Below are 22,905 nucleotides of genomic sequence, written 5' to 3' on the forward strand. Positions count from 1 at the left end.
TTGAACCATAGATTTATATATGGGTTCGCGGGGCGGGTTGAAGCGGGTTGGGTTCCGTGGCGGGGCGGGGCGGGGCGGGGCGGGTCATGAAAAAACCCGACCCGCACATCACTAATAGCCACACACATGATAAACCATCAACTCAGAGTTAGACTATAGTCAGACCACATTCTTGCTGTTTGTATTGCTGTCCCCCCAGCCCAGCCACCTGGGTGCATCGTATCAGATGCGTATCAACGTATCAGATACGCCGTTTCGAACTGTTTTAGAATGTATACGGTGGTGACGAAAAAAATCTGCAGGCCATACGGCGTATACAGCGTACCACGGTAGAACACACCACTGATTACATTACATTGTATTGCACATGTAAGTCTGCCTCTTGTTGCAACAATATAATAGTCATTCATGTTTTAAGATATGGTTTTGTGTGTCCTTGTTTCGGAGTCTTTGTTTCTGAGGTTATGCCGACAGATTCCCAGGACATAGGATAGGCATAATATATTTCTAGATAATGTACAGGGCATGACATGAAGATCAGCGGCCCATGTGGACAGGAGAGATGATCAGAGGAGCAGAGTTTTCGTTGTTACCTGGACTGAAGTATGGGTAGAGTTTCTCAGTGAAGGTGCAGCCAGGGAAAGAGTAGAGATGAACTCTGGCCTCAACATCATAAAAGGAGACCAGACCCTCCTCATAATCCACAAACACTCCCACTTTCTGGACCTTCTCTCTTACAGGGAGGAGGACCGAAAGGCCAGCAGCAGCCTTGTACTCATTTCTATTTCTCAACACTATTGCGAGGAGTGTTGATGGATGTGAAGTTCTGGAGGAGCTGGTGGAGGTGCTTCAGCGTGTGAGAGCTGCTTCAGCTCAGAGATTCTCTTCTCTAAATGAGTGATTTTCTTTTGCATCTCTTTGATGAAGCCTTCAGCTTGTTTCTCTGTTTCTTTCTGCTTCTCCTCAATCACATCAATGAGCTCAGCCCGGCTTCTCTCAATATCGATGGTCAGAGCAGTGAAGATCTGCACACTGTCTGCTATCTCTCTGTCTGCATCTTTCTTACTGAGCTCCACTGATTGTTTGACCTCCTGAATCTTCAGTTGTATCTGCTGAACTTCAGCCACTATCTTTGCTTCATATTCTTCTTTCCACTTGTGACTCCTGAACTGCTGAACCATCTCAGAAAGACTTCTTCTGGTCTGTTAGAGAAGATCTTTCTACATAGTGGACACATACACACATGATTAGTGTCCCAGTAATCTGTGATACAGGTTTTGCAGTAGTTGTGTCCACATGGAATGGCAACACTTCCTGTGTTCTATCTGTATTGATGTGTCACGGATCCTGGCAACAGGATCCGTGAACACATCAATACAGATAGAACACAGGAAGTGCTCTTCAGAGTGGAGACTGCTGGCAGACGTCATTTCTTCACACTGAGAAAAGTTAAAGTGTGGAACACTTTCTTGAAACTTTTGCTGTATCAGCAGTGGTGCTGGGTGTCTTCAACCAGTGATGTCTGACTTTACGAGGAATGTTTATGATGTGACTACAGAATATTAGGTTTATCTTTCTATCCGGTTTGTCATAGAATCCAATTAAAACTGAAGGGTTCTCTCTTCTCTTCAATGAATGCCCTTCACACTCTGTGTAATCATCTTTTAAATAGAGCTGACTGAAATCTCGCATTCAATATGACATCATCAAATATGATGTCCCTCTTGCCCAAATATGGAGTTCCACTCTGGACTAGTCTGATCTCTATGTAAATATCGAGTAACCATGGCAACCTGATGCACATGTATGCGGCGAGATGCCTTTTTAGGAAATCTATACATCTCTCTATAAAGTACACAGCGCTGATACACATCAAACTCTGCATGCGTATTGCAGAGGATCCGAGGGAGCGTGGTGATTGATACAAAAACAGATTCAGAGATCTACTCTGTAGGAGATATCTGTCTCTCTGTGTCCCTTTTATGCAGTGGTTCTCAACCTGTGGGCCGCAAGGGCATCGCAGGTGGGCCCGAAAATATAACATTAAGTAGCTTCAAAATGAAGCACAAATTTACGCATCCATCTGTTTGTGTTAAAATCTGTCATGGGGTATTGGTTATTGTCCCTTATCCCCTTGACCACCTATTATTAGGGACATAACAGTCATGCACCAAACACATCAGATAGCTTGTAGATCTGCTATTTTTGGTGCATGACACCATAGATCTACTATTTTTGGTGCATGACATCTAAATATAAATCAGGTTCAGCACGAAACTCCAACCCTAAACTTAACACCCTTACATGTTTGTAACTCTCAGAGTTAGGCAGGTCTCTGAAATGAAAAACGTTTGAGAAGCACTGTCTCTGGAACATACTGTTGGGCTGATGGAACATAAAGCCAACTCCATTTCAGCCAGCCACTCGGTACTCTGAAACAGAGTCATATATCAATGCGGATGCAACTTGGCATTGATCTTGCCGGGTTAGAGGAATCATTACATTTGCATGGTGTTCTCCATTCGAGGGTATTGATCAGAACAAGAGGACAGAGAAGGCCATTTCAAATGCACATCCACTTGAAAAGCTTTACAATGAGCAGACACTAAGACAAGGCATCTGTACATGCGCGCGTGCGTGTGTGTGTGTGTGTGTGTGTGTGTATCTTGAGAACTGTCTGACCGATTGACTTTGAACTTGGCATGTGTATCGCCAACGATCCGAGGGATTGATGTGCGGAGTAGAAAGTCGGTCGAATCAGTGGTTGGTCAGAACCAAAAATCCACGTATTTTCTCTGTCTGTCTGTGTCCCTGTTATGCCCAGATATGGAGATCACTGATGTTATTAATATGATGTCATAGTATTGTGACAACGGGTACTGCATAACTGGGGACACATGCGTTCCCAACAGGCATTGTTTCTTAAATTCATCAAACCTGTTTTCAGAAAGACGAATGGTGTACTGTAAGACGGAACCTGTCAGGGAAGCTTGCAGTCGCTTCCTGTCAGCTCGTGACTCCGAATCATTCAACCATCATCGCCTGGGCGTCTTATGCTTAACGGCGTAGGCTATACGATGGACGGTGTTGTGTGTCAAAAATATCAGATCTACAAGCTCACAACATGTTGCATCACACCGCGTCGTGAGCTTGAATATCTGCTATTCTTGACACGCAGCGCCATCGTATGAGGAAATCCGGCTTTATTCTCTACATCTGTTTATGTCATTCTCTCAGAGAGCAAGTGTGGCATTCTGCAAGGAATTAACTGAATGGCTGTGAGATGAGATGAGACTCATGATTCAGCTGCGCTATTAGATTTGTGTGATAATGCTCAAATGAAATGAAATGAAATGAGATGAATGCTGCCTTCAGATAGCCTGCAAATCACTGAGCTTTGATGTGAAAGATGAAAGAAATAACCTTTTCAGGGAAGGCTTTGGACAACAAAGTCTCTCTATGCATGCTGACTCCCACCCGTCGCTCCCCACATTCAGATTTGTTCTAAAAGTGACAACCAGACGTTTGGGTGGCACAGTGGTATAGTACATGCCCACGGTGGAGTATATAGGGGTTCAAATCCACTGCGGTGCATACGGCTTTGTCAAACGTCTATCAGTGTTTCTAAACCTTTTCTGGGCCAGTGCCCCTATATAATATCAGGTCCCTTAGCACCACCACCACCCCCCCCCCCCCCCCCGCACACACACACACGCACACACACGCACACACACACACACACACACACACACACACACCAGGTCCTTTACCGCCACCCCCAGACACACACACGCACGCACGCACGCACGCACGCACGCACGCACGCACACACACACGCACAGTTAAAATGTAAGCTTTACTTGTATTGTGTATTATGTTGCTTATATCATTTAGAAAACATCTCATCGATTTACATTAAACTGGACTGTCTGCAGGGCTGTCATGGTCAGTAAGTATCATGTCAGTATCATGTTCGTATCATGGTCAGTAAGTAGGCTATCATGTCAGTTAGTATCATGGTCAGTATCATGGTCAGTAGTATCATGTCACAAATTGATATCTAAGTATATAAGTGGTTAAATAATTAGCAACAAAGGACATTTGCATACTGTCTTATTCACTTAAAATTAAAATGCTTTTTTAACATTTACGTTTTGGTGCTTCATTAAGGCATCTTCCATCGAATTACTAATTTAAAATGTTTTAATTACAAGTGAATAAGACGCTATGCAAAAGTCCTTTGTTTCTTTGTTGCTAATTATTTAACCACGCGTAAACCCTATACTTAGATGACCGGATTCCCAAGGCCTCTCATATATAGTACCATACTGGGCCCACACCTGTTTTCACTCTACAACAAATATCTTCTCTGAAAATGTGCAAACTCACAACACATTGTTTTGCTGAGCTTTGTGAGCTTGTAGATTGTCTATTTTCATCGAATGTTAGCTCCAGAATGTGGATGCTATAGGGCTCATGTGGTAAATAGAAATAGCAATAATTTATTTTCTTACCTGGCAACCAGAAGCAACAATATTTCTTGAAACTGCTCTTCATTCTGACCCATTCTAAGATGGCACCATTTCTGTCTACTCCCTCTGTGTCTCAGAGGAGGGCTGTGGATGGTTGACCTACCAGTGACATCATCAGTAGGCAGGTTTGAACATTTCAAACAAGATTTCTTACTTTTTTTTAAAAAGCAAGAGCAATGGATTCTATTTCAGAGAGCTAACTTTCCAGGAGGAGAAAGGTTGTAGTTTATTAGCTTGGAATCCCCATCGATGATGTCATTGGTAGGCAGGTTTCTGAACTGTCCACAGCCCACCTCTGAGTGAGACAGAGTGAGTAGAATGGTGCCATCTTGTAATGAGCATTAAGGACCAATTACATGAAGATAAGGTTAAAGGTTAAGTGCTCCTTTAAACATCAATTTTACAGATCATACAAAATAACCCAAAGCACTCCTCTTAATTAGCCTGGTAAACCCTCCCTCCGGAAATCTCAATTCCATTTCATTTCACTCCTGAAATGAAATGGAATTGAGATTTCCGGAGGGAGGGTTTACCAGGCTACCTCTTAATGTCATAGGGGACAGAAGTGGCATGAGGGAGCGTTCACCTTTCCTGCTACCTCACTGAGTTCCTTCCTGCCAAGATCCCAGCAAAGCTTCCCTTGGAGCCGCGAGAGCTGTTTTCACACTCGCAGTATTTTCACATCCATTTTGACCTATTAGAGAAACAGAGGAGACAAAAGGGCCCAAACCCCAGCAGACGTTACTGAGTGCTCCCAGGTCCATTCACTTAACTTTATGTTGTTGCTGTCGGGCAGAAACCTCCTATATCCATTTTTTTGTGTTTTCACGTAAATGAGCGGCCTACTTGATCATACTACAACGTCACACAAAAGCATCAAAAGTGGCAGATCTGCAAGCTCGGAACGCGGCTCGTTGGAGCTTCTCCATCTGCTACTTTTGCCGTTTTTGAATTCGAACTCTGTAAAGTAATACTACATATGAGGTTTCCACCCGACAGAGACGATGTGCTTTTTCTTGTTTTTTTTTTATCTCGCCAAGGCAGCACTTTACACTTTCCAAGACTCTGAGTGCTGCTGTGACATTCACTGCTTTCCTATTGACCCATGAAAAAAGGAGATATTAAAGGGGTAGTTCACCCCCCAAATAACTTTTTTTCTATTGATTACTCACCCCATGGAGCCTTGAATTCATGGATATTTATTTGTTTTTATCGCATTCCTTCCTTTATTATTTGATTATAATAAATTTAGCCCCATTGATTCCGGTAGGAGACACAAATGCATTTGTGTCTCCTACCGGAATCAATGGGGACACATTTATTATAATCAAATTATTGGCTTAGGAATGTGACAAAAACAAAAAAATATCTATGAATTCAAGGCTCCAGATGGTCAGTAATCAATAGAAAAAAAGTTATTTTGGGTGTGAACTACCCCTTTAAGGTTTGAAAAATCCCTTACAATGGAATTCAGCCGAGAAAAGGCTCTAATGGATCGTGTTCACCCCGGAGTTCCGATGAACGCAATTGCCCGTGTGCGAGGATGGGAAGGCGCCGGCGGCAGTGAGGGGCTTCCTCTGTCGCTGCACTATAGCGACTGCTACAGGTTGGTTGGGGTGCCTGTTCAGCAGAGAGCGGAACTGGGAAGGACGGTGTGTTCCTCCACATGCCTTATGTCTTCCTGGACTACACACCAATAAGCCTGTTACAATTATTACGTAATCGCCTAATCACAATTTTTTCCATCGTTTCCATACATAAAAATGTTCATACATAGAGCATACCGAAGTGTCCTTGTCTCCTTGAGCAAGACGCTGAACACTTAACTGCTCCTGATGAGCGGTTTGGTGCCTTGCATGGTTTCCTCTGCCATCTGTGTGTGAATGTGTGTGTGAATGTGTGAATGTAAAATACGATGTCAATAAGATAACGGAAAAGGGCGCTCTATATACTGTAAATGCTTTCCATTTACCATTTACACACACACACACACACACACACACACACACACACACACACACACACACACACACACACACACACACACACACACACACACACACACACACACACACACACACACACACACACACACACACACACACACACCCATCTGAAATTATTTTGTTGATGGATCACCAGAAGATTTATGTTAAACCTTTTCAATCCAAAATTATTATTGATTTTTTTAATAGGTACAAATAGGTAATCACACCGCTTTGCATCGCAACGCGTTGTGAGCTTGTAGATCGACCTCAAACACCTCAAAGACCCTTGGGGGTCACCGGACCCCACTTTGAGAACCACCTTAAGCACCAATGGACAAACTGTCTGGATGCTGCTGCCGTTCTTTGTTTCTCTGATTATTATTTTTTCTCATTATTTCCCTATTGTTGTATGTTTATTATACTATTATTTCTGCTTGTCTGAGGAAACGCTTACTCATTTGATGCACATTATTAATATTATTATTATTACTACTACTACTACTACTATTACTACAGGAAGATATCAAGTATGGCTCCATATTAAAACAACATATTAAATACTTTCCTAATGAAGATCACACAATATGTCCACTTCTTACTTGAACAACCAAATAGGGACTGGTTAGAAACAAAGACAATACCGCCATCTAGTGTCGTCTTAGATACATTTAAACTTGAGCTATTAGTTCTTTCTTTCTTTCCTTCTTTCTTTCTGTCTAAATGATGTTATGCTATATAGTTATCTATGAACCACTAGACACTATGGCTGGCTTCTCTTGTGGCCATTAACTTCATTTTCTTGTACGAAAATATTACATTTTTATCCTGCATGCAGACTCTTCCAAGTCTCTGAAGCGCAAGAATTATGTGTGATTTGTAAACATTAAATACATTTTAATCAACCAGGCTCAGAGTTCAGACAAAATCAGGGGAATACAAATAACTTAAAACATGATTCATTGTAAATATAAAGACAACATATTTATGAGTGAGTTTGTCTGTAGAATCAGTAGTGGATGTGTGTGAAGCAGTGGTTCTCAAAGTAGGGCCCAGAGACCCTCATGGTACCTTTAGGGAAATGGACCCTTACAGGTCTGTAACTCCGAGTGTACAAAATGAAATGGGTCCACTCTCAGAGTTACGGGAGTCAATGAAGTTAAATAAGTGTTAGAACCTCTGGTGTAAAGGTGTCGGATGATAGATGCAAACCAAGAGACAAACTAGACGCGTCGCAATTCAGGGCAATTGCAGAGTGTGGTTGCGCCGACGCGAGTCGCGGGTCGCTGCCGCCGGGACTCGAGGAATACGCTGGGAGGAATACCGTCGGTGGCTGTGCCAATTACATTGTCACGCAACTCCTGAGATCACTTGCGTTTCATTTTGAGAGGATTGGTCCCCCCAACATATGGTTTTTGCATTAAAAGGTTACATTTTGAGCATTTGTGGCGCCCCCTATGGATCAAAGTGGAAATTCTTTTGGGGATTTGTTGAGTAAACCACACTTGACATGTGATTTAAATTTGGCATTGGCTGGACGTTTTGTTCGTGATTTGTGGGCTTTTTTGTAAAACGGGCCCCTTCCGCTAACTTTGGAAGCCATTTACGGACGAACGGTATGGACTATCAAAATTCTGTTTCGGTCCAGATTATCGCATGGGTCCAGAGATCATGTGTACCGATTTTTGTGAAATTTGACCAAAATATGTGGGAGGAGGAGCTAAAAGTGTGTTTTGAAGAAAATTCAAAATGGCAGAAAATCTATCCTGACGCAAATGGGCGTGGCCTATATGTGTAAATATGTGTAATTATTTTTCTGATAATTTCGGACTAAATTATAAACCTCCCCTCCAAGTCGTGTAACTCTAGCCCTTACCGTTTCTGAGAAAAAAATACTTGAAATCCAGTTTTTTAATTTTCCCATTTTCCATTAAAGTGGATGGGGAAATGTAATTAACTAATAAATTAATATCAATTAAACTATGCAACCAATCTCTTAGCAAAATACAAGCACACGATTCCCGGTCAAGAACTGTGGGAGGAGATGCGGTTCAAAGTTTTTCAGTTTCTCTATAACAATAGTCTGGTTGCCCACACTAACTAGCCTAAATATGAGAGAGGAGGACAATGAGAGACTCCGAAAGTAATGAAGACTGCTGTCACTATGTGAGTCAGGAGAGAGTATAGGAGTCATAGGATGCAGGACAGACAGAGCAGTTCAGATGCAGGTCATTATTATGACAAAAAACAGGGAACATGAGGAGCACAAGATAAACGAGGAAGGCACTAAGAAGTTTCACTGGTAAAAGCACAAGAAGATATATACACGGAATCAAGAAGTCTAGAATAAACACTAAGAAATACTCAGAGGAAACTACATCCTATGTTAAAATTGGCTTAAGGGAGGACCGGACGGCAAGCCGGACGACCTCTGGCGTCACGCTCAGGCATGCCCATGTATGGGCATATACTGATGACATGGCATAAAAGGGACAAGGACTGTCAGATACAGAGATCTCCATATATGGGCATAAAAGGGACAAGGACTGACAGATACAGATATCTCCATATATGGGCATAAAAGGGACAGCAACTAAGGCAAACAGGAAACACAAAATAAAAGGTACACAAGTGTAAATTAAAACCTAACTATAACTAAGAAACGAGGAAGACATTACTTCAAAATTAAAAGGAATACAAATGTATTGTAAAACACTAAGTATAACTACGAAACAAGGAACACAACAAGAAAACACAGGGAGACAGAACATCATGAGAACTGCTTTCAGGGCCTTGAGACCACCGGGCAGGTGCTCCAGATCAGAGCTAACGACGCACCATGATGTGCCGCTTTGTGAGCTTGTAGATTGGCTATTTTCACTACTTTTGTGAGCTCCTGTATGATGAAGTAAGGCATTAATTTACAAAAAAAAAAAAACATAAAAAGTTGAATTATGGAGATACATGGTTTCTGCGATATGCAAGGCAGGGCTCTAATCGTAACACTAACCTTAATTCACTCGGCATCAATCTGGGAACCCATCGCCAAATAAAAAAGGAAAAACAGCACCCTCTGCTGTTTTTTACTCTTTCACTTAGAGCAGAATCTGTTCTTGAGAGATTAACTCGGCATTGACTGCACACCCCTGGGTCATCTGCGACACACATGCAAAGTTTGAAGTAAACTGGGACAGACATACACACAGACACAGGTTTTTTGAATTTATAGATAAGATTATGTGAAAATGTAAAGTATGATCACGGACATCCAACCCTATTTCTGGCTAAATCTGATGACCTGGTAGATCAAAAAGAGGTGGTTGCCCGCCCCGTTGTAAAGCATACAGGTCTTAAGATATATATTAGATATTATAATGCAGTCTGCTCCCTTTTTGACAACTTCTTTAACAGCCAATAGAAAGCTTATTGTCCCATGTCGCCTGAAGAAATGTGGGGGTCTGAGATCTTGAAGCGGTTTGGATCTACACAGGCTACGTGCGTCCAGTGGTGGAGTATGCAGTCCCAGTTTGGCACAGTTCCTTTTACTGACGGCCAGACTAAAAGACTGGAGAAAGTTCAGAAACAGGCTTGCAAAATCAGACACGGCCGGAGGTTCTCGGGGTATACAGAGGCTCTCCGCACCCTCACATTGTGCACCCTAGCAAAGAGGCACACTCAACTGTGTCTCGACGTTGCCAGGAAGCTGTTTAACTCTAAGTTCAGAAATTGGCTACAGTACCTCCCCCTCAGGAAAGAGATCTCTGGTCGCCAAACAAGGATCTCAAACACACTGGACATCCCAAGATGCAGAACTGAGAGATACAAGAAATCACCAATCTCATAATACCATGTGTGCAGACTTTTAAATGATAGTGGATTTTAGATTTTAGATGTGTGTTTTAGGTTATTAGATTTTTAGCTTAGACAAATGCAAATTTTAGATTCTGATCTTTGAATTACTGAGATTGAAGTTGTTAGTAAAATAATTCAGTGTTTTTAATGGCACCTGTCTTTTTAAACCTGTGATGATGCCGAAAGCTAAATAAACATCAAACATGAATTCAATAGTAAAATATTTATTCAGGAAATCTATCAGTCAGGTTTTTGTGTCACAACACAAGAAACTACAAAGCAACTATCCCGAGATCCATACACCACATGTATTCCACAGGTTCTGTTGAGGACACACAGTGTCAATCAGTTATGTAATCTAACTAATATGTACAAAATAGAACCAAAATGGACCCCTTACGGTTCCATTTTGGTTCCATTTATTTTGTACACTCTGAGTTAAGGGGTCCATGGTCTAAAAAAAGGCATACCAAACTGGGGGGGTCCTTGAAATTAAAAAAGGTTTGAGGACCACTGGGCTACAGTGAGAGTTTCTGGGAATCCCTTTTTGATTTCCAATCATCAGCTGTCCCACCTCTCCAGAACGGGCAGGAACGGTAGGTCGGTGCTACCGAAATAGGTCCTGTCTCGGTGCTGGAACACGTCGCTGATGGCCCAGGTCAGACTTCCACTGGGATCATGGTGTGTCCCCACCAGCTGACAGTCCAGCCCCAGCTCCAGAACCAGAGCGTAGCGCGGCAGCAGCGCATTGTACCAGCCCAAAGGAATCACCTGGGAGACAATAATAGAGATTGTTAAAAAAATAAATAAATAGCTCTATATTCTGATAGTAATCATTGAGTGTTTGTTCAGTAACAGGGGGTCTCCCTGTCGCTCCAGCTCTTTGGTGAAAATACAGGTGGGTCGCCAATTTCATCCAATCAGGAGAGAGTATACCTATTTATCAGCTTCGAGTATACCTATTTATCAGCTTCAAGCTTTCAAGAGCTGACATTTGTCAGCTCTTTTCTTTGTGTCATCACCTCCAATTTCACTTGTTTGTCCTGTATCCTGTATGAGTTCTCCTCCCCTTTTATGTAAGAATTAATGGCAGTATTGACCAGGCAGAAGCTAGACTCTATCTAGATAACAGAGGATCCCATTGAATAATTTACACACAGATGATGTCCTTTGGAGATTAAAGTAGATTAACACAAAAAAAACACTGAATTATTCAATTAAGTGGTTCTGTATATCTCTGCAATAACAATGATGATGATGATGATGATGATGATGATGATGATGATGATGTTGAAGACACTGACCTTAGCCAAGAAGCGTTTAACAGCTGGGTAGGGGGCGATCAAATCCAGGAAGGGAGGCATCAACTTGCGGAAGCGGGTGGTTGTTATGCCAACCAGGAAGGTCCCGCGGTTGCTAAGGCGGATGTTGTCGGGGTAACCGATCATGTTGTCCATGATGATCTCCTTGGTGCCAGCGCTGGGTCCCTTCAGCCAGTACCTGATGGTACAAAACACAATGGATAGGTCAGTGATTCTCGACCGTTTTCATTTCAAGGACCCCCAGTTTACTTAGGCCACAGACACAGTTGTAAGCTTGTAGATCTGTTATTTCCGCATTTTTTCATATTTGAAAATGTATGAAAATGTTTCAACATGGAGACGATTAAAACATTTTTTTTTTAAATATTTTATTTTTATATTAATGCAATATTATCAATAAATCATAGTGTTCTGCAAATTACTGTAAGTGGGGGCCCACTTGCAATACCCTGGCGGCTCACCAGTGGTCCCCGGCCCACAGGTTGAGAATCACTGCGTTAGTGGGCATGTACTAGCCTGGTTCCAGACGAATCTGCCTTTGCAAAATTGCATCGCACTTTAGCCCTCGGCAGATTAGGTCTGGCCCCCCCTCAATAGAGATTTCATTTCTCTCCCTCCGAAGTCGTGAGGGACCAATCAGGGCCCAGTATCTAAATGTGGGCGGGCTTATCACCTTATTTGGAGCAATGACGTACAAGGAAGCACTGCTCTGATTGGTTCGTACAAGGAAGCACTGCTCTGATTGGTTTAGGTCTAACCAATAGAGTCCGTTTGGATCTTTTTGTAACCGCCCCTTGGAAAAAAATCTATCGTTGATAGGGACCAGACTAATATCCACGCAGTGTGTCGTGTGATATTGTCTGGCCACGCGAGGCTAGGCATGTACCTGAGGATGCGTCCGATGCTGGTCTCAGCCAATAGGATGAAGTCTTCCTCAGGCGACAGTGCAATGCCGTTGGGCATGTAGAGAGAATCCAGCAGCACTCCGACACTTCCTGTTTCCGGGTCAAAGGTCAGCAGACGGCCCAGGCTGTTCAGCTCTATCACCTATACGGGTCAGACGGTTCAAGGTCAAGGTTCACTTTATTTGTCTCCGGTGGGAGAAATTTGTCTTGGAGTCAAGAGTTTAAAAGCTGCAGTACAAAAACACAGATAAAAACCCTCAAAATGGTAGTCACAGACATGCATTCATCACAGTCATCTATTCTTATTGCCTTACGAGGCATGCCTCTCTGTCCATAAACATTGTGCAACAACACAATACAAATGCAATAACTATATACAATACTAAATATGTCTCACAATGCAATACAAATACATTCAGTCTCATTTATAATTCGTCGTACGATGGTGTCCCGCAGCGAAAATAGCACATTCTGATCTGATTTTTGGTGCGCGACACCGTCGTACGGCTGAGTATAAATCAGGCATGCTTGTTTTTCTAAGTCAGTGGCTCTCAAAGTGGGGTCTGGGGACCCACAGGGGTTCTTGAGGGTGTTCCAGGGGGTCCCCTGCCACAACAACTTTTCAACTGGGGGTCCGCAGCCAAATATAGCTTTGTATACAGAGCTATCCTAGGGCAGCTACCACTTACATAATAAGCACATTACTCTTTCAACAACGTGGACATTACAATCTTAGATCACAGAACTATATCTCATATCATGTCCCCACCAGTGTTGCCAGATTTAGCGAGAGAAACGAGCGGACAGGTTTACAAAAACAAGCCCAAAAGAAGCGACTAGGTTGCACGATCGCACGCGCACACACACCCACACCCACACCCACACCCACACCCACACCCACACCCACACACACACACAAATAATAGCATCAAAATGTAGTTTTACCACTTGAACCCTATACATTGGCTATTTGAAAATAGCCAATCTACAAGGTCACTTGTTCACGTGTCCCATCGTGAGCTTGTAGATCTTCTATTTTCAAAAAATCTTGGAAAGATCTTATATGTGTATTCTTTTTTATTTGATTGTTTAAAAAAAATTATGTGAATTTGTATGCTGCCATCTTGACCAGGGCACACTTGAAAAAGAGATTGAAATCTCTAAGTGGTTTTACCCTGGTTAAATAAAGGATTCATAACAAACAACAACAAACACACAAAAAGTCGTACAAAGTCAAACGTCTGGGCCGCTGACATAAAGATGTTTGAGAACCTGTGTTCTGAGCAGACCAACCATTGATTAGGCGTCAGTGAGACTGTTTAAAGTCATGCTGGTTCTGTGTGAGGCAGTAATCATTGGGTGCATAATTTGTACAAGAAGTACTCCTGTGCACATCCATCCATTAAAACAAATCAACAATGTAAGATCGAAGCCTGACACACACAGCCTGACAGAGGACTTGGCTTTGAGCGACGGTTCAACTATTAGCTTTTTGTTCTTTCCTTCCATTACTACAGCTTGTCAGCAGCGAAGTGCCAGCCAATGGATTTACAGGAGCGAGAGGAGGTCTGATGAGCTCGTCAAACAGAGGCGCAGCAGCCGAGGAGAGCTGGAGAAAGCTTGGGAAACATGCGGTTGCCAAGCAGCTCCAGACAAGCCTCATGAATAGATCCTGTGTGCATCTGTCTCCTCCTCCTTTCTGTCCTGAAGTCTCAAATTGAACATGGCAAAATAAGAGCCTTCCATCTGCACTGCCGCTGACCTAGCCTGGAAACCAGACAAATCTGCCAGTGCAAAAAAAGAAATCCCTCATAAAATGGGGTTGTGTTATAAAAAAGGTTTGAGAACCCCTAGAGCCATATGGGGGACCCCTGTCAACTAAGTATATAGGTTTCAAGTGGTTAATTCAGTTGCTTGACCTTGTTTATGAGGTACGTTTCAAGGTACTCGAAGGCACTTTACCTTCAAAGAATAAATGTATTACTTTGCAATACATTTATTTGCAAATATTGCAGAATTAACAGACATCGCACAGAACGAAACGAGGCGTGAAGAGATGACATACTGTACAGTACTCACGAGTAACACCACTGCTGTGCCTTTGGCCTCACCTCCAGTTTGACGTGCCTGCGTCCCCAGCGACTAGAGGAGTCCGTGAAATAGATGATCCCCGTCTGAGCAGAGATCTCCAGGCCGTTCAGGAAGGCGAATGATATGCCCTCAGCACCTGCAAGAACAAAAGGTGCAAGGAGGGGGTCAGTGTTGCTGGATTTTGCAAGAGAAATAAGCAACCAGGTCTGTGAAAACAAGCCCAAAAGAAGTGACTAGGCCACATGAGCACTTTAAACCTATGCATCGGCTATTTGAAAATAGCTGATCTACAAGCTCACAACGCGTCGCGATGCGACGCGTTGTGAGCTTGTAGATCTGTTATTTTCTAAAAGAATCTTGAAAATAAAAAGTTTAATACTTGTAATATTTTGGAAACATTTTAACTACACAAATCTTGTATGGGGGTCCCTGGCACAAAATATTTTCAGATGCGCCCTGTTTCTTACCAATACATCATGTTATATACAAGAACATTAGGTACAAACAGAACCTCCTTCTTTTCCTGTCGGTCAATCACAAGCAAGCTTTTTTAGAACAAAGGCCAGCCCTTTGTCACGCACACAATGAAAACGCCCATCTGCCTTTTCCACAGAAGATCTTAACACATGACATTATTCCCTTAAACCCTATTAATTAAACTATGCTTTTGCATAAACTCGTGTTATGACATTATCATATAACATATTATTAGCTTCAGAATAAACCCAAACATTTTACATATCCGATGTTGTAAGAATGATTTAGACGATAAAGATTATTTAAAAGAAACATGACAAGGAAGGCTGTGTCTCCCACTGAGAGGGGACACCATAATCACTCACAGATCTAAGAAGAATATGATTAGGTCTTATACAACTAACAGGTTTCTCCCTCAGCTATATTTGACTGATACTCATCCATATTTACCTATAAAATAAGTTATAATAATAACGGTATAAATTCCATCTGAGTCTACCTTACTTTACTAGATGTCTTGGGAAGAGAGAGAGAGAGAGAGAGAGAATTAGCAGCTGCATAAACTTCAGCCAACCCCCTGCATAAAGATCACTGTAGTCGGCCCTCTTGTAAACAAAAGGTTCGGCTCAGAGCACCATATGAGACTGTTGTTGGTTCACACCTAAACACGGTGAAGTGTTCTGCTTTATTTCTCAACCCCAAGGAGACATGTGCATCGACACTTTTATAGCTGTATTGCCTCAAAATATACGACAGCGTCCAATCCGTCCATAGCATACTGAACTGCTTGTTTCCAAGCAATTCGTCTCACAGCTACTAAGCAAGAGATGATTAGAAGAAATGGTGCTCAAGCTGTATTTCAGAGACACGCAGAAGACTTTGTTAATGGAACTTAAGTCTTACAACAAATATTGTAAATATCTCACCAACGGGGGGAAAAACACACACACACACACACACACACACACACACCTTCTGAATTAGCCAGCAGAAGTGTCTTTTGTCCGGTTTTGGGGTCAACACTGTGTAGTCCAAAGTAGGCGTCTGCTACTATCAGCTGACCATGTCTGTCCATCCTCACTCCATGAGGACGACCACACAGAGGCTCATAGTCTGTACTGCTACCTAGAGAGACAGACAGACAGACAGACAGACAGACAGACAGACAGACAGACAGACAGACAGACAGACAGACAGACAGACAGACAGACAGAGACAAATGGCACATCACAATTACAGTTAATGGAATGCACTAACTAATCTTCAAATGGCCAAAATGTATATAGGGCTGATGTGGTTAATGTATGTTTTGTAATAATAATCAAAATCTACAAAGTAACTAGTAACTCAAGTTTTTAAATAATTGTAGTGAAGTAAAAGTATAATATTTGTCTCTGAGATGTAGTGGAGTAGAAGTAAACAAGACCGCAAGGACTTTCATGAACAACCTGTTAAAAGGAATTATCCTTATCCAGACAATTAGAAATACTTGAGTAAATGTACTTAGTTACTTTACACCACTGAACCCAGCACATACCACACTCTGCTAGATCCTGGCCCATCTGGGTGATAAGAGTCAGGCTGTCATCTCCACCGATCCTCCACAGTTTACCATCTACTGTCCCTGTGTACACGTTACCTGACACGCACACGCACACGCACACGCACACGCACACGCACACGCACACGCACACGCACACGCACACGCACACACACACACACACACACAGAGACAGACAGACAGACACACACACACACACAAAAGCATCAGATAGAGATACACTGCAAAATACTTGGTGTTCATTTTTTCTCTGAGATTGTACAAATGTAACCAAATGGACCCGTCCACCGCGAGATTCACACGGACCACACCTCTGTACTCAATGTGTTCATTGAAGGAACATTATGTTCAGAAAATGTATGGAATATCAGCCATTCAGCTAGTATCCAGGCGGAACTTACAAAGTGCAATGTCAGCCAACAGCACTATCGCCCTGCGCGCTGCAGACTTACCCTCCTGGTCAGCAGTGAAGGATTCTGGGCCGTGTAGTTTCCCAGTGAACAGCCTGTGGCCCCCCTGCAGTCTGGTGTTGGCTGCCAGCAGGCCCTCAAGAGGCGGAGGGGGCCCGGGCAGACTGGAGATGAATGGATAATAAGTAGTTAGAGCAGTGTTTCCCAAACACTGGGTTGGGACCCATTTGTGGGTCACAGACACATCTTTATGGTTCGTGGGTAAACATATTTTTTTCCCCACTATATTTAGGTTCCGGCGATACATTAAATTTGTCTTTTGGGTCTCGAGCTAAAACGTTTGGGAACCACTGAATTATAGGATAAAAGGCTTGGTGTACAGCAGATACCCTTAAACTGCAACTGTTAACTGCAGATTTGATTTGTTACATATATCCCAAATACAGTGAAATTCATAGTTTTTGTTACCTTGATATTGTAGCAACAAGTCAAGTCTGTGTGTGTGTGTGTGTGTGTGTGTGTGTGTGTGTGTGTGTGTGTGTGTGTGTGTGTGTGTGTGTGTGTGTGTGTGTGTGTGTGTGTGTGTGTGTGTGTGTGTGTGTGTGTGTGTGTGTGTGTGTGTGCGTGCGAGAGAGAAATTCAACTTTGGGCCAAAGTGCTAGGAGACATTGAATTTCTCCATCTGTCCACTGAATGCTGCTCGCCATTTCTTCTGTAATACGTATTCTGCACTATTGTTTTGTTTTCATTAGACCCCTAGCACTCTGTAATGATGTCAGTGGTGCCCGGGTCGCACTGCAAGTGACGTTTTGGACAGTTTGATATGCGACTTGGGTGGTTAGATCAGGTTACTGCGTTCAGACTGAGACGCATATTTAGAAATCAGATTTGAAACCACCTCTGAATGTGGCTCAAGTCAGATTTGTACAAATCGGATTCCATGTGACCTGTCAATGTTCAGACTCCATAAAACAAATCGGAATCCAATCTGGATATGCACAGATCTGATTCAGGCTAGATTCAGACTGGATTTGGCTGCCAGTGTAAACGGGCCCAAAGTGTCTTGCTCAGAGATCACTTCCGACACACAGGCTGTGTGTCGGAAGTGACCCTCTGATTACCAGATGGCACCTCTTACCCACTAATGAAGCTACGGCTGTGTGTGTGTGTGTGTGTGTGTGTGTGTGTGTGTGTGTGTGTGTGTGTGTGTGTGTGTGTGTGTGTGTGTGTGTGTGTGTGTGTGTGTGGGCGTGGGCATGCACGTGGGCGCGCACGTGGGGAGTTACATACACGTGAGGCTTAGGATCTATAGGAGAAGGCAGCAGATAGACTCCCACAGAGAGTGCTAATACAGCCACCAACACTGTTCTTCTCATCGCTAACCTGAAAGAGGAGGGGAACAACACACACACACACACACACACACACACACACACACACACACACACACTGATTATTATGCACCAACAAACCCATTATTTATAAATAACCGCACATTGAAATTTGAAGATTTAGTTACCCTTAATATTTTAGTAATAATGTACAAGGTACACAATAGGACCCTCCCAATCTGCTTGCAGGAGCTGTTCGAGCCCAGAGAAAGCAGGTACAAACTGAGGGGAACGGCTATATTTAAAAATAAATTTGCAAGGACAAACACCAGAGAAAGATGCCTATCTACCATCGGGGTAATCACGTGGAATAAATTAGATAAAGAACTTAAACTGAGCAATTCAATAAGAAAATTCAAATTAACATATAAAGCAAAGGTAATAGATAGATATAGGGAATCACTAGTGATATAGTTGATTACATCTTCCCACATGTACGTGTGCTTACGAACACACGTACGTATCTATATGAATATATATATATATATATATGTATATATGTATGTATGTATGTAACTAATATTTATGCAAATCTAATTGTCTTAAATCTAATATATGAACATTTATATATATGAAGCTACCACTTCAATATATAAATAGAAATAATTTTGAATTGTTTTGCATCTTGCTATTTGTTTTTCTATGTAACTGACACAAAGCTGGAAATGTTTCTCTTCATTTTGTTTCGTTTTGTTTCTTTTCGTTTTCATATGTAAGACTTAGCATTGTTGACATTTGGTTTTCTTCTGTTTTGTTTTCTTTTGTTTTCTTACTCTTTTGTTTCTTTTTCTTTTGTGACACTTAATTTATTTTGATTATTAATAAGGTGGGCATAATAAGCTTCGGCTTCAGCCCAAACCTTTTCGGTCAAATGATTATGCTGAAAATATTTTGTATGCTCAACTGTTTTGTTTTTGTAAATCATGACCGAAATAAATAAACTAACTAACACACACACACACACACACACACACACATATCTTATTAAACCCATAGATATGCACTCACTGAAAGGATAAAACAGTACATAGGTAAATAGCACTGCTTCTACTAAAGCCCACTGTCTCACAGTAATAAGTCATCCATTTGTCACACAATTAGGAGTCCACCTGTGAACTTTGGCATCCATATAATTGTGGGGGGGACACAAGAGACACAAGCATACAGATGTCTTATCTGTAAACAGATGTCTTTTCCTGTTCATATTTTATACTTTCAAAAATTGGCACACATTGTCATGAATAGCAAAATAATAATATGTATCAGGTTGTGAGCTTGTGGATTTTCAATTTTTGCTATTTAATTTTTCATTTACTTGACATTATCATCACAATATTAATGTATTTGTTCACTTTAAAATATAACTGCAATTTGTCAGCCTACTATGCTCAGCCCAGTGTGAGGGCGGTAAAACAGTTTTTAAGCTATTTATCCAAACATTTATATTTAACATTTTAAGAGTCTCCGTAGAGACCGTCAAAAATTGCCTTTGCCGACTATATTGCAAGTCGTCATCGGCGGGGTATTGGGTAAAGTTTTCAACTAGCAATAATCTCGCCTCGGTTAGACCTCATTGGCTAAGATACTGCCGCTGCGCAGGAATACTTAAATGTGCGTTTAGACGAGGTATTCTAGTGGAGGACGTTGTCACCTCACTGACGGTTTAATATCAAACACACTATTAGGTCTAGGCTTACACTACTGTATGACTACTGTATTGTTATAAATGTGTTCACTCTGTCCTTGGTTATAGACATCGGTGTAATTTATTAGTCCACGACGTCTCTTATTCAACAAGTTGCTGCCGTTTTCTATGTAACATGCCGCGGTGCATCATGGAATGCAAATGAGCCCCATTTAGAACCTCTCCCTCCGCTATGTAGCTCCGAGATGAGGTCCTACATTTCCCGGTGCCGTTTGAGCAGGACATTGTCGCAAATGTTCCACTTTACATGTTTCTTACCCCCTTCTGCACATCGTATCCAAAAAGTAAAGGTGTTCTGCAACGCTCACAGATGTTTTAAGTTTTAGCTGGCAATAAAATCTATCCAACGAGTTGAGCCGGTTCCATAATATTTTGCATTAGAATATGCAATTCAACATTTGACCAGTAGGGGAATCAGTAATGTTATCTCTACGGGCGCAACTCTTTTGCAATGTCTTAAAAACATGTAACCGGCTGGAGGACAGGAGCGAGTTAAATACTTTCTTCAACTCGTTGGATAGATTTTATTGCCAGCTAAAACTCAAAACATCTGTGAGCGTTGCAGAAAACCTTTACTTTTTGGATACGATGTGCAGAAAGGGGTAAGAAACATGTAAAGTGGATAATGTGCGACAATGTCCTGCTCAAACGGCAGAGGGAAACGAGGAACCTCATCTCGGAGCTATACAGCGGAGGGAGAGGTTCCATCGAAGCTATGATGTGCTCAGCCCTCGCGAGAGAGGGCGGTGAGAGTGTTTTGTATCCATATTTCCTAAATTATTTTTTATTCAACATTTTAAGAGTCTCCGTAGAGACCGTCAAAAATTGCCTTTGCCGACTATATTTCAAGTCGTCATCGGCGGGGTATTGGGTAAAGTTTTCAACTAGCAATAATCTCGCCTCGGATAAACCTCATAGGCTAAGATACTGCCGCTGCGCAAGAATGCCTCTTCAGCGCTTAGCCGAGGTACTCCATTGGAAGAGGTTGTCACCTCACTGATGGTTTAAAAAAAAACACTGTATATTTTTAGGGACTACTGTATGATTACTTTATTGTTATATATTTGTTCACTCTGTCCTTACTTATAGCCAAGAGTATAATTTAATAGTCCACAGCGTCTTTTATTCAACAAGCTTCTGAGATTTTCTATGTAATATGCCGCGGTGCATCATGGTATGCAAATTGTCCTGCTGATACGTTAAGGGTTGCCATGTCCGCTCATTATAAGCGACTTTGGGCTTATTGTTCTGTAAAGTTGCTTGTTAGAAAAGTTAGTTGCGGGTTGCATTTCTTTGAGCTTGTTTCTAAAGTTCCAACATTTTTTATTATTATTTAAACCAGTGGTTCTCAAATATTTTCATGAAAAATGAGTATTTGCGTTGTTAGAACGTTTCAAAAAATATTCCAAATATTTCACATTTCATTTCAAGATTTAAAATAAAATAGCAGATCTACAAGCTCACAACGTGGCGCTTGTAGGTATGCTATTTTCAAATAGCCGATGCCGCTGCGATGCATAGGTTAAAGTGCTCATGTGGCCCATAGTCGCTTCTTTTGGGCTTGTTTTCCTAGACCTGGTTGCTTATTTCTCTCACAACATCTGGCAACAATGAACAGGTTACAACAATACAACGAACAACTGCATTCGAAGCAAGCTGCACACATGCCGTCACTGCACTGAGGCTAATCATTTAGCCTTGGATCAAGACTATCATAGATGTATTTGATCGATTTTGACATTTGCATAATGATGGTATTGGGCTTTTCCCACGCAATTGTCACTGGATATCCGCCCGTAAAGTCCGTATTTCTCCGAACATGTACACATGCAAAATATAAGGTGCTTTACCTTGTATCCCCGGATGTTAACTCGGCATTCGGAGTCTTTGTGCACTGTATTAGTCCGTATTTTTAAATATATGTGCATTTAATCCTGTCTATGTCGGATTCTGTCGGAAGTTCCCTGTATTCCTCAATGAGCGGTAGTGACGGAGCGCATCAGGTGAAAGCCGGTATTACACTCAATGTAAACAACGTTAACGGGGGGCGTTCGGAATCTTTGTGTAATCAATGCATTGATTAGTCTAATGCATTGCACAAAGATTCCGAATGCCGAGTTAACAGTTGGGGCTACCAGGTAAAAGGTAATTAAAGCACCTTATATTTTGCAAGTACAGAAATACGGACTTTACGGGCGGATGTCCAGTGATAATTGTGGGGTAAAGCCCAAGACTATCATAGATATGCAAATGTCAAAATCATGATACATTGATTGCTTTTTCCCCCCCGTATGTGATCTGTAGTACATCTGTACCGTACGTTTTCACGTGTTGAAAACAACTCATCATAACAACATTGAAGCTCCCTGCGTGCGTGCGTGTGTGTGTGCGTGTCATAACTTACATTGTTGAAGCAGTGCAGTGTAGCTGTAACTGTCTACGTTACGTTGGTGTGATGATGATGAGCTACTTGTATCCTACAGTTTTTACACTCCCAACTTTCTGTCGCAGCAGCTCATATAACCTCGTGGGAGTGCTGAATGAGGAGCGTGTGTGTGTGTGTGTGTGTGTGTGTGTGTGTGTGTGTGTGTGCGTGCGACTGTGCGTTAAAGTTCAACGTGACCACAGACAGACAGCAAGAAGAAAAGAGAGAGAGAGTGCTGTGCATAGATAT

At 42.0% G+C, this 22,905-nt stretch overlaps 1 protein-coding gene across 1 annotated transcript; it reads right to left on the minus strand.

The window, feature by feature from the left end:
• Positions 1-10,757: 10,757 nt before the first annotated feature.
• LOC308079836 (adipocyte plasma membrane-associated protein) lies at positions 10,758-22,721 on the minus strand. The gene is made up of 9 exons (XM_080421446.1): positions 22,636-22,721; positions 18,426-18,518; positions 17,178-17,299; positions 16,702-16,803; positions 16,137-16,289; positions 14,708-14,823; positions 12,578-12,738; positions 11,674-11,869; positions 10,758-11,140 (listed from the first exon to the last, which is right to left on the minus strand). Coding segments are annotated over exons 1-9 (1,155 nt in total). The 5' UTR covers positions 22,638-22,721; the 3' UTR covers positions 10,758-10,930.
• Between the last annotated feature and the right edge of the window lie 184 nt (positions 22,722-22,905).

This window comes from Gymnoscopelus braueri (assembly GCF_963280865.1).
Source record: "Gymnoscopelus braueri genome assembly, chromosome: 23".
In the NCBI taxonomy this organism is placed as follows: Eukaryota; Metazoa; Chordata; class Actinopteri; order Myctophiformes; family Myctophidae; genus Gymnoscopelus; species Gymnoscopelus braueri.